The following is a 13,858-nucleotide window of genomic DNA, read 5'->3' as shown; positions in this document are numbered from 1 at the left end:
AGATTAGGATAGGATAGGATAGAATAGAATAGAATAGAATAGAATAGGATAGAATAGAATAGGATAGGATAGAATATAATAGGATAGCATAGGGTAGAATAGAATAGGATAGATTAGGATAGGATAGAATAGAATAGAATAGAATAGAATAGAATAGAATAGGATATAATAGAATAGAATAGAATAGAATAGAATAGAATAGGATAGGATAGAATATAATAGGATAGAATAGGGTAGAATAGAATAGGATAGATTAGGATAGGATAGGATAGAATAGAATAGAATATAATAGAATATAATAGGATAGAATAGAATAGGATAGGATAGAATAGGATAGGATACAATAGGATAGGATAGGATAGAATAGGATAGGATATAATAGGATAGGATAGGATAGAATAGGATAGGATACAATCGGATAGGATAGGATAGAATAGGATAGGATAGGATAGGATAGAATAGGATAGGATAGGATAGAATATAATAGGATAGAATAGGGTAGAATAGAATAGGCTAGGATAGAATATAATAGGATAGAATAGGGTAGAATAGAATAGGATAGATTAGGATAGAATAGAATAGAATAGAATAGAATAGAATAGAATAGAATAGGATAGAATAGAATAGAATAGGATAGGATAGAATATAATAGGATAGAATAGGGTAGAATAGAATAGGATAGATTAGGATAGAATAGAATAGAATAGAATAGAATAGGATAGAATAGGATAGAGTAGAATAGGATAGGATAGAATATAATAGGATAGAATAGGGTAGAATATAATAGGATAGAATAGGATAGGATAGAATAGAATAGCATATAATAGAATAGAGTAGAATAGAATTTGATAGGATATAATAGGATATTGTAGGATAGAATAGAAAATGATATAATGGAATATGGATAGAATATGTCCGTGCTGTAGCCTACAGCGTCACAGAGTAAGGCACACAGGACAGATAGGACAGGCTGTCCGTGCCTCAGAGTAAGGCACACAGGACAGATAGGACAGGCTGTCCGTGCCTCAGAGTAAGGTGCACAGGACAGATAGGACAGGCTGTCCGTGCATCAGAGTAAGGCACATAGGACAGATAGGACAGGCTGTCCATGCCTCAGAGTAAGGCACACAGGACAGATAGGACAGGCTGTCTGTGCCTCAGAGTAAGGCACATGGGACAGATAGGACAGTCTGTCCGTGCCTCAGAGTAAGGCACACAGGACAGATAGGACAGGCTGTCCGTGCCTCAGAGTAAGGCGCACAGGACAGATAGGACAGGCTGTCAGTGCCTCAGAGTAAGGCACACAGGACAGATAGGACAGGCTGTCCGTGCCTCAGAGTAAGGCACACAGGACAGATAGGACAGTCTGTCCGTGCCTCATTGTAAGGCACACAGGACAGATAGGACAGGCTGTCTGCGTCTCAGAGTAAGGCACACATGCTGTAGCCTACAGCGTCTCAGAGTAAGGCACACAGGACAGACAGCCTGCCTATCTTCTGTATCTATCTAGTGGGAATGTCAGCGGATAATTTTTTGTGTACGTGCACGGCACTCACCGACGCACACTATCTTAGACTTTGAGATAAGAGTGCCTGACTTCATATACCTAGAATCAACTCCAAGCCTACCTCACACCTATTAGTAAGCGCAATGTATTTAGTGGAGACTACACACGCTGTAGTAGTTGACTAAGAATGTGTAGATCAATCACTTTTGTAGTCTAGCTAATGGAGACATTTAAAAGTGTCCCGTAAGAGACATAGTAGACACATCATTTCGCTACAGCAATACAAACCGCATATCTCCAGACACGCAGGTCTCGCGTACCGTGCGTGATCCGATAGAGAGAGGACGCGCGTAGAGGGATCGAGGGAAGAAGGAGAGAGGACGAGAGGACACCGAGATCTTTCTCCTTGTCTGATGAACGAACCTATTCGAAAAGTATGAGAGGAACCGGCTAGATTTAGACCACTCGTCACTCTACAGTTCGTATGTTGTTGAGGGGAGGGTGGGGAAAAAACATAATGATCCTATCCTAGACCTACACCAACGTAAATCTGTATCGCTGCGCTGGCAACTGTGGAAAACAGGACAGCGAGCAAGAGACTGAGATAAACAACATACAACAGCCAACTGCCTAAAACCAAAATAAGCAACTTCTGGGAAGGAACCGGAGGCCAGCGCGGGAAGGACTCATAACAGATCGTTGGAATAGCATCTCGAATAACGGTATGGCGCTGCTGCTGTTGCTGTCTGATACTGTCCGTGTGTGAGAATGCTGTTTTCTGCACAGAAATGTAGCCTATATTTGGGCACCTTACATTCTCCAGCTCGGCCGGTGTGAACACGTATGTTGATGTTAAAGTAGCTTGTATGTATCTTCTCCTATGATCACACATATGCATCCCTTGGATATTGCAACTGTTGCGGCTAAACCTCATTGATTTATTATAGGAACTAGGCAGCCCACGTTTGCGCAGCGCCTCCATATGACGCCACACATATTTAGTAGGAGTGTTGGCTTGCAAACCGCGGTCTGTGTCTCCTGGCCTGTCTGTGTGTTACAGACACACAGACCAGACCTGTCTGTACTGAATAAAATAAATACAACTGCACACTTCTGTCTGTGATGTCTCCCCACGTGATGACGACTTCGGTAAAAGTCGAAACGTTGTTGATTTTTAGGGTGCAGAGAAATAGCACTGAGGAGCTGCAATATTCCCGTGCAGGCCTCTCCATCATTTGACACGTCACACACCCCTCTTTCCTCATCTCATGTCTTGTCTGTTATTGTGCTCTCTCTCTCTCATCATCAGGCAGGTAGGACATTTGTCATGGAGTTCCTAAACGACTCCTTGGTCGGTGGATCAGACCTGGACCTGAGAGCCTTCCACTTCTACAACGACTCTCTGCTTTTCCAGAACAACTTCAGTATTGGCAACAACGAGACCTACGCCTTCCTCCCCACCGGCATCAAGATCACCATCGTTGTGGTCTACATGATGGTCTGTGTGGTGGGGCTGGTGGGTAACTGTCTGGTCATGTACGTTATCGTCAGGTAAGGGCTCGTGGCGACCTCCTCTCTCTACCTGGTCGGATTAAACAGACCTGCATCTTAGAGACGATTTCACCAGAGAGAGTATAGACGCACCTTAGAAGTGATTTGCACTGACTACCCATTTTCCATTTAGTCATTAAGCAGACACTCTTATTGAGAGCGACTAAAGCACAGTTACATCAATGATAGTTAGCACCTCAGCATTTCACTGCACCTTGTATACTTGATGTAAACTGTACTGTAATGTTGAGGAAGCTAACACCTCAGCATTTCACTACACCGTGTATATCTGATGTAAACTGGTTATGTGACTCCTACAATTGATTTGAATTTGATTGGAGACCTCACCTGTGTTGATTGGAGACCTCACCTGTGTTGATTGGTGATGATGCAATAATGCAGCAGAATGTCTGTCTGTCTGTCTGTCTGTCTGTCTGTCTGTCTGTCTGTCTGTCTGTCTGTCTGTCTGTCTGTCTGTCTGTCTGTCTGTCTGTCTGTCTGTCTGTCTGTCTGTCTGTCTGTCTGTCTGTCTGTCTGTCTGTCTGTCTGTCTGTCTGCATTGTGTATAATGGTAGTCTTTGCTGTTACCACTTCAGAGTGACTGCTCTGTGGTGATGCTTTCAAACCAACACAAGCTGTTGCCTCCATCCAGACAATCACCTTCACTCAACATCTATTGTTAGATTAACAGTTGGGTCTCACTCAGACAAACCAAATAACTAAACAAAAAGAACTAAAATGGTAAAATGCAACGCTACTTGCTTGTGTGTGTGTGTGTGTGTATGTATGTATGTATGTGTGTGTGTGTGTGTGTGTGTGTGTGTGTGTGTGTGTGTGTGTGTGTGTGTGTGTGTGTGTGTGTGTGTGTGTGTGTGTGTGTGTGTGTGTGTGTGTGTGTGTGTGTGTGTGTGTGTGTGTGTGTGTGTGTGTGTGTGTGTGTGTGTGTGTGTGTGTGTGTATATGTGTGTGTGTGTGTGTGTGTGTGTGTGTGTGTGTGTGTGTGTGTGTGTGGTTTGCCAGTCTCTCTATATAAAAAACAAAATACATTTAAACCTGTTGCTATTATTTAAAAGTTCCTTAAATCCTTTTGCAGCTGTAGTTACCTTACCTTGCAAGTTTTCAAACCTTAGTTTCCACAAAAGCACATTTTTATGAATATCCTCTGTAGGCTGGAGTAAGGCTCCAATTTCAGACAGAGCAATATATTTTCCCAACCAAAGCTTGTCATCCTCTCTTCACAATGGTTGATATTGCCAGTAGAAAATTGAACAACATAGATTGAAAGAGTCTAGAAGACAAGAGCAAAAGATTGGCACATACTTCCCTCAGCCACTTTAATATACTGTATGTGCTGCAGATCTGTGTATCCCAATATCTACAGAAAGAACCAGCTGAGCCCCGAGGACCTGACCTTTAATATTGAATATGTGCGGCAGATCTATACATCCAATATCTACAGAAAGAACCAGCTGAGCCCAGAGGTCCTGGCCTTCTTTCTCCGCAGTATTACACAACTCAATCAGATTCATTGTGTGTCTCCTTAATGTCACCCTATTCCTTATGTAAGTCAATAGGGCTCTGGTCAAAGTAGTTTACTATTTAGGGAATATATGTCTCTATGACACTTAACTTAGGTTCTGTAGTTACATTGTCACGTTCCTTATAAGGATCAGACCAAGACGCAGCATGGGATGCGTTCAATTCTTTTTTATTAACTGAATGAACAACGAATAAACCAACTAAATAACAAAACTAAACGTGCCACTACACATAATAGTGCTGACAGGCCACTACACATTGACAAGAACCCACACCAGAAAGTGGGAAACAGGGCTGCCTAAATATGATCCCCAATCAGAGACAACGATAAGCAGCTGTCTCTGATAGGGAACCATATCAGGCCAACATAGAAATACAAAAACCCCTAGACCTACATCAACCCTAGACATACAAAACCCTAGACATACAACACTAGAGTACCCACCCTAGTCACACCCTGAACTAACCAAAATATATAGAAAACGGAGATACTGTATCTAAGGTCAGGGCGTGACATACACATGTAACAAGGTGTCATTTCAACCTCTTAATGTTGAATATAATTTGACTTTCTGTCTACAAACTGTTACCACTGAGTTCCTCCACACTCTCAATTCAATTCATGTCCATTCAATGGGCTTTATAGGCACGGGGAAAATATGCTTACATTCCTGAGGCAAGTGAAATAAATAAGCAATAAAAAATGAACATGTAAACATTACACAAATGTAACGGCGTTCGTCTGTTGAAAGAGGAGCGGACCAAAATGCAGCGTGGTGGTTACTCATGTTCTTTAATGAAATGAACAAACGAACAATACAAAACAACAAACGTAACGCGAAAACCTAAACAGCCTATCAGGCGAACACAAAACACTGAGACAGGAACAATCACCCACAAACACACAGTGAAACCCAGGCTACCTAAGTATGGTTCCCAATCAGAGACAACGAGAATCACCTGACTCTGATTGAGAACCGCCTCAGGCAGCCATAGACTATGCTAGACACCCCACAAAACCCCAAGACAAAAAACGCACCACAAAAACCCATGTCACACCCTGGCCTGACCAAATAAATGAAGACAAACATAATATACTACGACCAGGGCGTGACAACAAAGGAATGAAGACATTTCAAATGTCATATTATGGGGTTGTAACAAAATGCAAATAGTTGAGGTACAAAAGGGAAAATAAACATAAATATGTTTTTTTTTTTTACAATGGTGTTTGTTCGTCACTGGTTGCCCTTTACTTGTGACAACAGGTCACAAATCTTGCTGCTGTGATGGCACACTGTGGTATTTCACCCAGTACATATGGGAGTTTATCAAAATTGGATTTGTTTCAGAAGTCTTTGTGGGTCTGTGTAATCTGAGGTTAATATGTGTCCTAAATGTGGTCATACATAAGCAGGAGCTTATGAAGTGCTGTTCAGTTTCCTGATACGTGGGCAGAGTGCACATAGCCAGTCTTCTCTTAATAACCTCTACAGGATTGGTGTGTGCCCCTCGGGACTGTTGAGCTAACGTAGGCTAATGTGATTAGCATAAGGTTGTTAGTAACAAGAAAATGTCCCAGGACATAGACATATCTGATATTGGCAGAAAACTTAAATTCTTGTTAATCTAACTGCACTGTCCAATTTACACTAGCTATTACAGTGAAATAATACCATGCTATTGTTTGAGGAGAGTGCACAGTTATGAACTTGAAAAGTTATTAATAAACAAATTATGCACATTTGGGCAGACTTGATACAACATTTTGAACAGAAATGCAATGGTTCATTGGATCAGTAGAGAAAATGCAAATATTCACAGAAGTTGGAGACTTATATCTCCCTCACTAACTTCAAGCATCGGCTGTCAGAGCTCTTTTCCGTACCGTAAACCTGTCTCACTGCAGACTCAGAGTAAACTCTTTTCCATACTGTAAACCTGTCTTACTGCAGACTCAGAGTAAACTCTTTTCCATACTGTAAACCTGTCTCACTGCAGACTCAGAGTAAACTCTTCTCCATACTGTAAACCTGTCTTACTGCAGACTCAGAGTAAACTCTTTTCCATACTGTAAACCTGTCTCACTGCAGACTCAGAGTAAACTCTTTTCCATACTGTAAACCTGTCTTACAGCAGACTCAGAGTCAACTCTTTTCCATACTGTAAACCTGTCTTTCTATTAAATTATTTAGTAAACAAATTGAACTTTATTAAATCCCATCACATGGGATGATTTCACTGAACAGAAAAAGAAAGGAAATATTGAATGATCCCCAATGATCAATCGCATCTCCCAAAAATGTTTTCAACATACATCTGTAAAATGATTGCCTAGAAACTTAAGCTTTGGTTGTCTTCCTCTCAGGCTTCCATGTCTTCTCCCTGGACCTCCTCAATGTCCACCTCTTTAACATCAAACTCTGAGGCCTCATCTTCACTGTCACTTTCCAACCTTGTTGGGGATGGCTCGTTGTCAGGCTCAAAAAACCAAAGATTTGCCTGGATGGCCACAGATTTCTTAACCCTTGTATTGGTCAGCCTGTTGCGTGCTTTGGCGTGTGTTCCCAAACAAGGCCCAGTTGCTCTCTGAGGTGGCTGATGGTGGGATTTGGAGGATGATGGAGGGGAAAGAGCCTCAGATCCACAAAGTCCCTTCCACCAGGTGGCTGATGAGATATGTTGGCATGACTGCCATATTGCTTCTCCATCTCAAAGCCCTTGCTTGGAAGTATGCTTCTCCAGACTGCCAAGAACCTTGCCCTCATCTAGGTCAAGGGGGCGAGACACAGTAGTGATGACACCATAGGCCTAGTTGATCTCTGCACCAGACAGGATGCTCTTGCCAGCGTACTTGGGTCCAACATGTACGCTGAGGTGTTATGGTCTTCAGGGACAAGTCTTCACACTTTTTGATGTATTTCAGAACTGCAGTTTCCTCTGTTTGGAGCAACAGCGAAGTGGGCAGGACAGTACGGATTTATTCTCTTACATCTGCAAGCAGAGTCTGAACATCAGACAGGATGGCATTGTCTCCCTCAATTGGTGCGATGGCTACTGCTATAGGTTTCTGGAGTTTCAGGGTGCTTACCACTCTCTCCCAAAATACATCATCCAGGGGGATCCTCTTGATGGGGCTGTCCATATTGGCAAACTGTGATATGGCCAATTCTTAGAGAGATTCCTCCCACTCCAGGAGACTGTCAAATATGATGACAACACCACCCCAACAGGTGTTACTGGTGCTCTTATTCTTCTCACTTTGCTCGGTGAGGTATATTGCTGCTATAACTTGATGACCCCTTCACATACCTAAACATTTCCTTGGCTCTCTTGTAGAGTGTATCTATTTTTTTCAGTGTGCCATGATGTCCTTGAGGAGCAAATTAAATGCATGAGCAGCACAGCCAATGGGTGTGATGTGAGGGTAGGACTCCTCCACTTTAGACCAAGCAGCCTTCATGTTCGCAGCATTGTCTGTCACCAGTGCAAATACCTTCTGTGGTCCAAGGTCATTGAGGACTGTCTTCAGCTCATCTGCAATGTAGAGACCAGTGTGTCTGTTGTCCCTTGTGTCTGTGCTCTTGTAGAATACTGGTTGAGGGGTGGAGATGATGTTGTTAATTATTCCTTGCCCACAAACATTCAACCACCCATCAGAGATGATTGCAATACAGTCTGCTTTCTCCATGATTTGCTTGACCTTCACTTGAACTCTGTTGAACTCTGCATCCAGCAAATGAGTAGATAAAGCATGTCTGGTTGGAGGGGTGTATGATGGGCGAAGAGCTTTCAGAAATCCCTTCCATACACACATTGCCTGTGAGCATCAGAGGTGAACCAGTTGCATACACAGCTCGAGCAAGACATCAGCATTGCTCTGACTACGTTCCTCCATTCAGTCAAAAAACCTTCTGATTCCAGGAGGACCATGAGCTGTTGCTATCGATAAGGTCTCTGATTCATCATTTTCACCTTGAATAGAAGTAGAGGGAGTTTTGTCAGAGGTTGCTTGTTGAGATTTCTGAGGGAACTTTATGCACTTGGCCAGATGATTCTGCATCTTTGTTACATTCTTCGCATATGATTTGGAACAGTATTTGCAAATGTACACATCTTTTCCTTCTACATTAGCTGCAGTGAAATGTCTCCACACATCAAATCAAATCAAATCAAATGTATTTATATAGCCCTTCGTACATCAGCTGATATCTCAAAGTGCTGTACAGAAACCCAGCCTAAAACCCCAAACAGCAAGCAATGCAGGTGTAGAAGCACGGTGGCTAGGAAAAACTCCCTAGAAAGGCCAAAACCTAGGAAGAAACCTAGAGAGGAACCAGGCTATGAGGGGTGGCCAGTCCTCTTCTGGCTGTGCCGGGTGGAGATTATAACAGGACATGGCCAAGATGTTGAAATGTTCATAAATGACCAGGATGGTCAAATAATAATAATCACAGTAGTTGTCGAGGGTGCAGCAAGTCAGCACCTCAGGAGTAAATCTCAGTTGGCTTTTCACAGCCGATCATTAACAGTATCTCTACCATTCCTGCTGTCTCTAGAGAGTTTAAAACAGCAGTTCTGGGACATGTAGCACGTCCGGTGAACAGGTCATGATTACATAGCCGCAGGCAGAACAGTTGAAACTGGAGCAGCAGCATGGCCAGGTGGACTGGGGACAGCAAGAAGTCATCATGCCAGGTAGTCCTGAGGCATGGTCCTAGGGCTCAGGTCCTCCGAGAGAAAGGGAGAAAGAGGGAATTAGAGAGAGCATACTTAAATTCACACAGGACACTGGATAAGACACCGGATGAGTCTTCAGTAAAGACTTAAAGGTTGAGACCGAGTCTGCGTCGCTCACATGGGTAGGCAGACCATTCCATAAAAATGGAGCTCTATAGGAGAAAGCCCTGCCTCCAGCTGTTTGCTTAGAAATTCTAGGGACAATTAGGAGGCCTGCGTCTTGTGACCGTAGCGTACGTGTAGGTATGTACGGCAGGACCAAATCAGAGAGATAGGTAGGAGCAAGCCCATGTAATGCTTTGTAGGATAGCAGTAAAACCTTGAAATCAGCCCTTGCTTTGACAGGAAGCCAGTGTAGAGAGGCTAGCACTGGAGTAATATGATCACATTTTTGGTTCTAGTCAGGATTCTAGCAGCCGTATTTAGCACTAACTGAAGTTTATTTAGTGCTTTATCCGGGTAGCCAGAAAGTAGAGCATTGCAGTATTCTAACCTAGAAGTAACAAAAGCATGGATACATTTTTCTGCATCATTTTTGGACAGAAAGTTTCAGATTTTTGCAATGTTACGTAGATGGAAAAAAGCTGCCCTTGAAACAGTCTTGATATGTTCTTCAAAAGAGAGATCATGGTCCAGAGTAACGCCGAGGTCCTTCACAGTTTTATTTGAGACGACTGTACAACCATCAAGATTAATTGTCAGATTCAACAGAAGATCTCTGTTTTAAACACACTTTGCTGTAGGCTACTATTTACTAGTTAACAAAATATTATGTATCGTATAAAATATCTTTACCCACCCAGTACTGTAATCAAAACTTACCAGAAAGCATGTAGTCCTTGGCTCAGACAGTGTAGTAGTGGGCTCTATAGCATCTCATTAGTGTGCAAGATCTTGAGAATCAGCTGTGCATGTGATGGAAGAATGCACTGTGCATTCATGGCAGTTTTGCAATTCCATTTAATAGGGGATAGTTTAACCAAAATATGCCACAGGACCTAGAATTGCCTTAGGTGTATCCCTCAAAAAAAAAGGTTCACTGTTATAAGCTAACTGTTTTTGATTAATTTAAGCAAAATCCCCCAAATTCCCGGGCTTAACTTACAATTGAAAATGTCTGGAAAATTTCTGCCCCTTTGCAACCCTGGTGGTGTGTATAGTGTAGTAGTGTTTGTGTGGTGTGTATAGTGTAGTAGTGTGTACTATGGTGTGTATAGTGTACTCGTGTGTACTACGGTGCATATAGTGTAGTAGTGTGTACTATGGTGTGTATAGTGTACTCGTGTGTACTACAGTGTGGATTGTGTAGTAGTGTGTACTATGGTGTGTATAGTGTACTCGTGTGTACTACAGTGTGTATTGTGTAGTAGTGTGTACTATGGTGTGTATAGTGTAGTAGTGTGTACTATGGTGTGCATAGTGTAGTAGTGTGTACTATGGTGTGTATAGTCGTATTTGTGTGGTGTGTAGTAGTGTGTACTATGATATGTAGTAGTGTAGTAGTGTTTGTGTGGTGTGTATAGTGTAGTATTTTTTGTATGGTGTGTGTAGTGTGGTAGTGTTTGTATAGTGTGTATAGTGTGGTAGTGTTTGTATAGTGTGTATAGTGTTAGTTTTTGTACAGTGTGTAGTCGTGTTTGTATAGTGTGTAGTAGTGTTTGTATGGTGTGTATAACGTGTGTAGTGTTTGTGTGGTGTGTATAGTGTAATAGTGTAGTAGTGTGTACTGTGGTGTGTAATAGTGTAGTTGTGTTTGTGTGGTGTGTAATAGTGTAGTTGTGTTTGTGTGGTGTGTAATAGTGTAGTAGTGTGTACTGTGGTGTAATAGTGTAGTAGTGTTTGAGTGGTGTGTAATAGTGTAATAGTGTAGTAGTGTTTGTGTGGTGTGTAATAGTGTAATAGTGTAGTAGTGTGTACTGTGGTGTGTATAGTGTAGTATTGTGTTATATGGTGTGTATAGTGTAGTAGTGTTTGTGTGGTGTGTAATAGTGTAGTAGTGTGTACTGTGGTGTGTAATAGTGTAGTAGTGTGTACTGTGGTGTGTAATAGTGTAGTAGTGTTTGAGTGGTGTGTAATAGTGTAGTAGTGTGTACTGTGGTGTGTAATAGTGTAGTAGTGTTTGAGTGGTGTGTAATAGTGTAGTAGTGTTTGTGTGGTGTGTAATAGTGTAGTAGTGTTTGTGTGGTGTGTAATAGTGTAGTAGTGTGTACTGTGGTGTGTATGGTGTAGTAATTTTTGTGTGGTGTGTAATAGTGTAGTAGTGTTTGTGTGGTGTGTAATAGTGTAGTAGTGTGTACTGTGGTGTGTAATAGTGTAGTAGTGTTTGAGTGGTGTGTAATAGTGTAGTAGTGTGTACTGTGGTGTGTAATAGTGTAGTAGTGTTTGAGTGGTGTGTAATAGTGTAGTAGTGTTTGTGTGGTGTGTAATAGTGTAGTGTGTGGTGTGTACTGTGGTGTGTAATAGTGAAGTAGTGTGTACTGTGGTGTGTAATAGCGTAGTAGTGTTTGAGTGGTGTGTAATAGTGTAGTAGTGTGTACTGTGGTGTGTAATAGTGTAGTAGTGTTTGAGTGGTGTGTAATAGTGTAGTAGTGTTTGTGTGTTGTGTAATAGTGTAGTAGTGTTTGAGTGGTGTGTAATAGTGAAGTAGTGTGTACTGTGGTGTGTAATAGTGTAGTAGTGTTTGTGTGGTGTGTAATAGTGTAGTAGTGTTTGTGTGGTGTGTAATAGTGTAGTAGTGTGTACTGTGGTGTGTAATAGTGTAGTAGTGTTTGTGTGGTGTGTAATAGTGTAGTAATGTTTGTGTGGTGTGTAATAGTGTAGTAGTGTTTGAGTGGTGTGTAATAGTGTAGTAGTGTTTGAGTGGTGTGTAATAGTGTAGTAGTGTGTTATATGGTGTCTATGGTGTAGTAGTGTGTTTTATGGTGTCTATAGTGTAGTAGTGTTTGTGTGGTGTGTAATAGTGTAGTAATATTTGTGTGGTGTGTAATAGTGTAGTAGTGTTTGTGTGGTGTGTAATAGTGTAGTAGTGTTTGTGTGGTGTGTAATAGTGTAGTAGTGTGTACTGTGGTGTGTATGGTGTAGTAATTTTTGTGTGGTGTGTAATAGTGTAGTAGTGTTTGTGTGGTGTGTAATAGTGTAGTAGTGTGTACTGTGGTGTGTAATAGTGTAGTAGTGTTTGAGTGGTGTGTAATAGTGTAGTAGTGTTTGAGTGGTGTGTAATAGTGAAGTAGTGTGTACTGTGGTGTGTAATAGTGTAGTAGTGTTTGAGTGGTGTGTAATAGTGTAGTAGTGTTTGTGTGGTGTGTAATAGTGTAGTAGTGTGTACTGTGGTGTGTAATAGTGAAGTAGTGTGTACTGTGGTGTGTAATAGTGTAGTAGTGTTTGTGTGGTGTGTAATAGTGTAGTAGTGTGTACTGTGGTGTGTAATAGTGTAGTAGTGTTTGAGTGGTGTGTAATAGTGTAGTAGTGTGTACTGTGGTGTGTAATAGTGTAGTAGTGTTTGTGTGGTGTGTAATAGTGTAGTAGTGTTTGAGTGGTGTGTAATAGTGTAGTAGTGTGTTATATGGTGTCTATGGTGTAGTAGTGTGTTATATGGTGTCTATAGTGTAGTAGTGTTTGTGTGGTGTGTAATAGTGTAGTAATATTTGTGTGGTGTGTAATAGTGTAGTAATGTTTGTGTGGTGTGTAATAGTGTAGTAATGTTTGTGTGGTGTGTAATAGCGTAGTAGTGTTTGAGTGGTGTGTAATAGTGTAGTAGTGTTTGAGTGGTGTGTAATAGTGTAGTAGTGTGTACTGTGGTGTGTAATAGTGTAGTAGTGTTTGAGTGGTGTGTAATTGTGTAGTAGTGTGTACTGTGGTGTGTAATAGTGTAGTAGTGTTTGAGTGGTGTGTAATAGTGTAGTAGTGTGTACTGTGGTGTGTAATAGTGTAGTAGTGTTTGAGTGGATTGTAATAGTGTAGTAGTGTGTACTGTGGTGTGTAATAGTGTAGTAGTGTTTGAGTGGATTGTAATAGTGTAGTAGTGTGTACTGTGGTGTGTAATAGTGTAATAGTGTAGTATTGTTTGAGTGGTGTGTAATAGTGTAGTAGTGTTTGAGTGGTGTGTAATAGTGTAGTAGTGTTTGAGTGGTGTGTAATAGTGTAGTAGTGTTTGAGTGGTGTGTAATAGTGTAGTAGTGTTTGAGTGGTGTGTAATAGTGTAGTAGTGTTTGAGTGGTGTGTAATAGTGTAGTAGTGTGTACTGTGGTGTGTAATAGTGTAGTAGTGTTTGAGTGGTGTGTAATAGTGTGTAGTGTAGTACTGTGTGTGTGTAATAGTGTAGTAGTGTTTGAGTGGTGTGTAATAGTGTAGTAGTGTGTACTGTGGTGTGTAATAGTGTAGTAATGTTTGTGTGGTGTGTAATAGTGTAGTAGTGTTTAGTGGTGTGTAGTGTTTAGTGTAGTAGTGTTTGACTGTGGTGTGTAATAGTGTAGTAGTGTTTGTGTGGTGTGTAATAGTGTAGTAGTGTTTGTGTGGTGTGTA

At 41.4% G+C, this 13,858-nt stretch overlaps 1 protein-coding gene across 1 annotated transcript in view; it reads left to right on the top strand.

Moving 5' to 3' along the window:
* The first annotated feature begins 1,521 nt into the window (after positions 1–1,521).
* The window catches only part of oprl1 (opiate receptor-like 1), a 65,510-nt gene continuing 53,173 nt past the window's right edge, over positions 1,522–13,858 (top strand). Inside the window, exons 1-2 of the mRNA XM_042304314.1 lie at positions 1,522–2,229; positions 2,817–3,058. Of these exons, the coding sequence (XP_042160248.1) occupies positions 2,835–3,058 (224 nt within the window). The 5' untranslated portion in view covers positions 1,522–2,229; positions 2,817–2,834. The remainder of the gene's footprint in view (positions 2,230–2,816; positions 3,059–13,858) is intronic.

Source organism: Oncorhynchus tshawytscha, linkage group LG22 (assembly GCF_018296145.1).
Source record: "Oncorhynchus tshawytscha isolate Ot180627B linkage group LG22, Otsh_v2.0, whole genome shotgun sequence".
NCBI lineage: Eukaryota > Metazoa > Chordata > Actinopteri > Salmoniformes > Salmonidae > Oncorhynchus > Oncorhynchus tshawytscha.
This window is presented reverse-complemented; position numbering and strand designations above follow the sequence as displayed.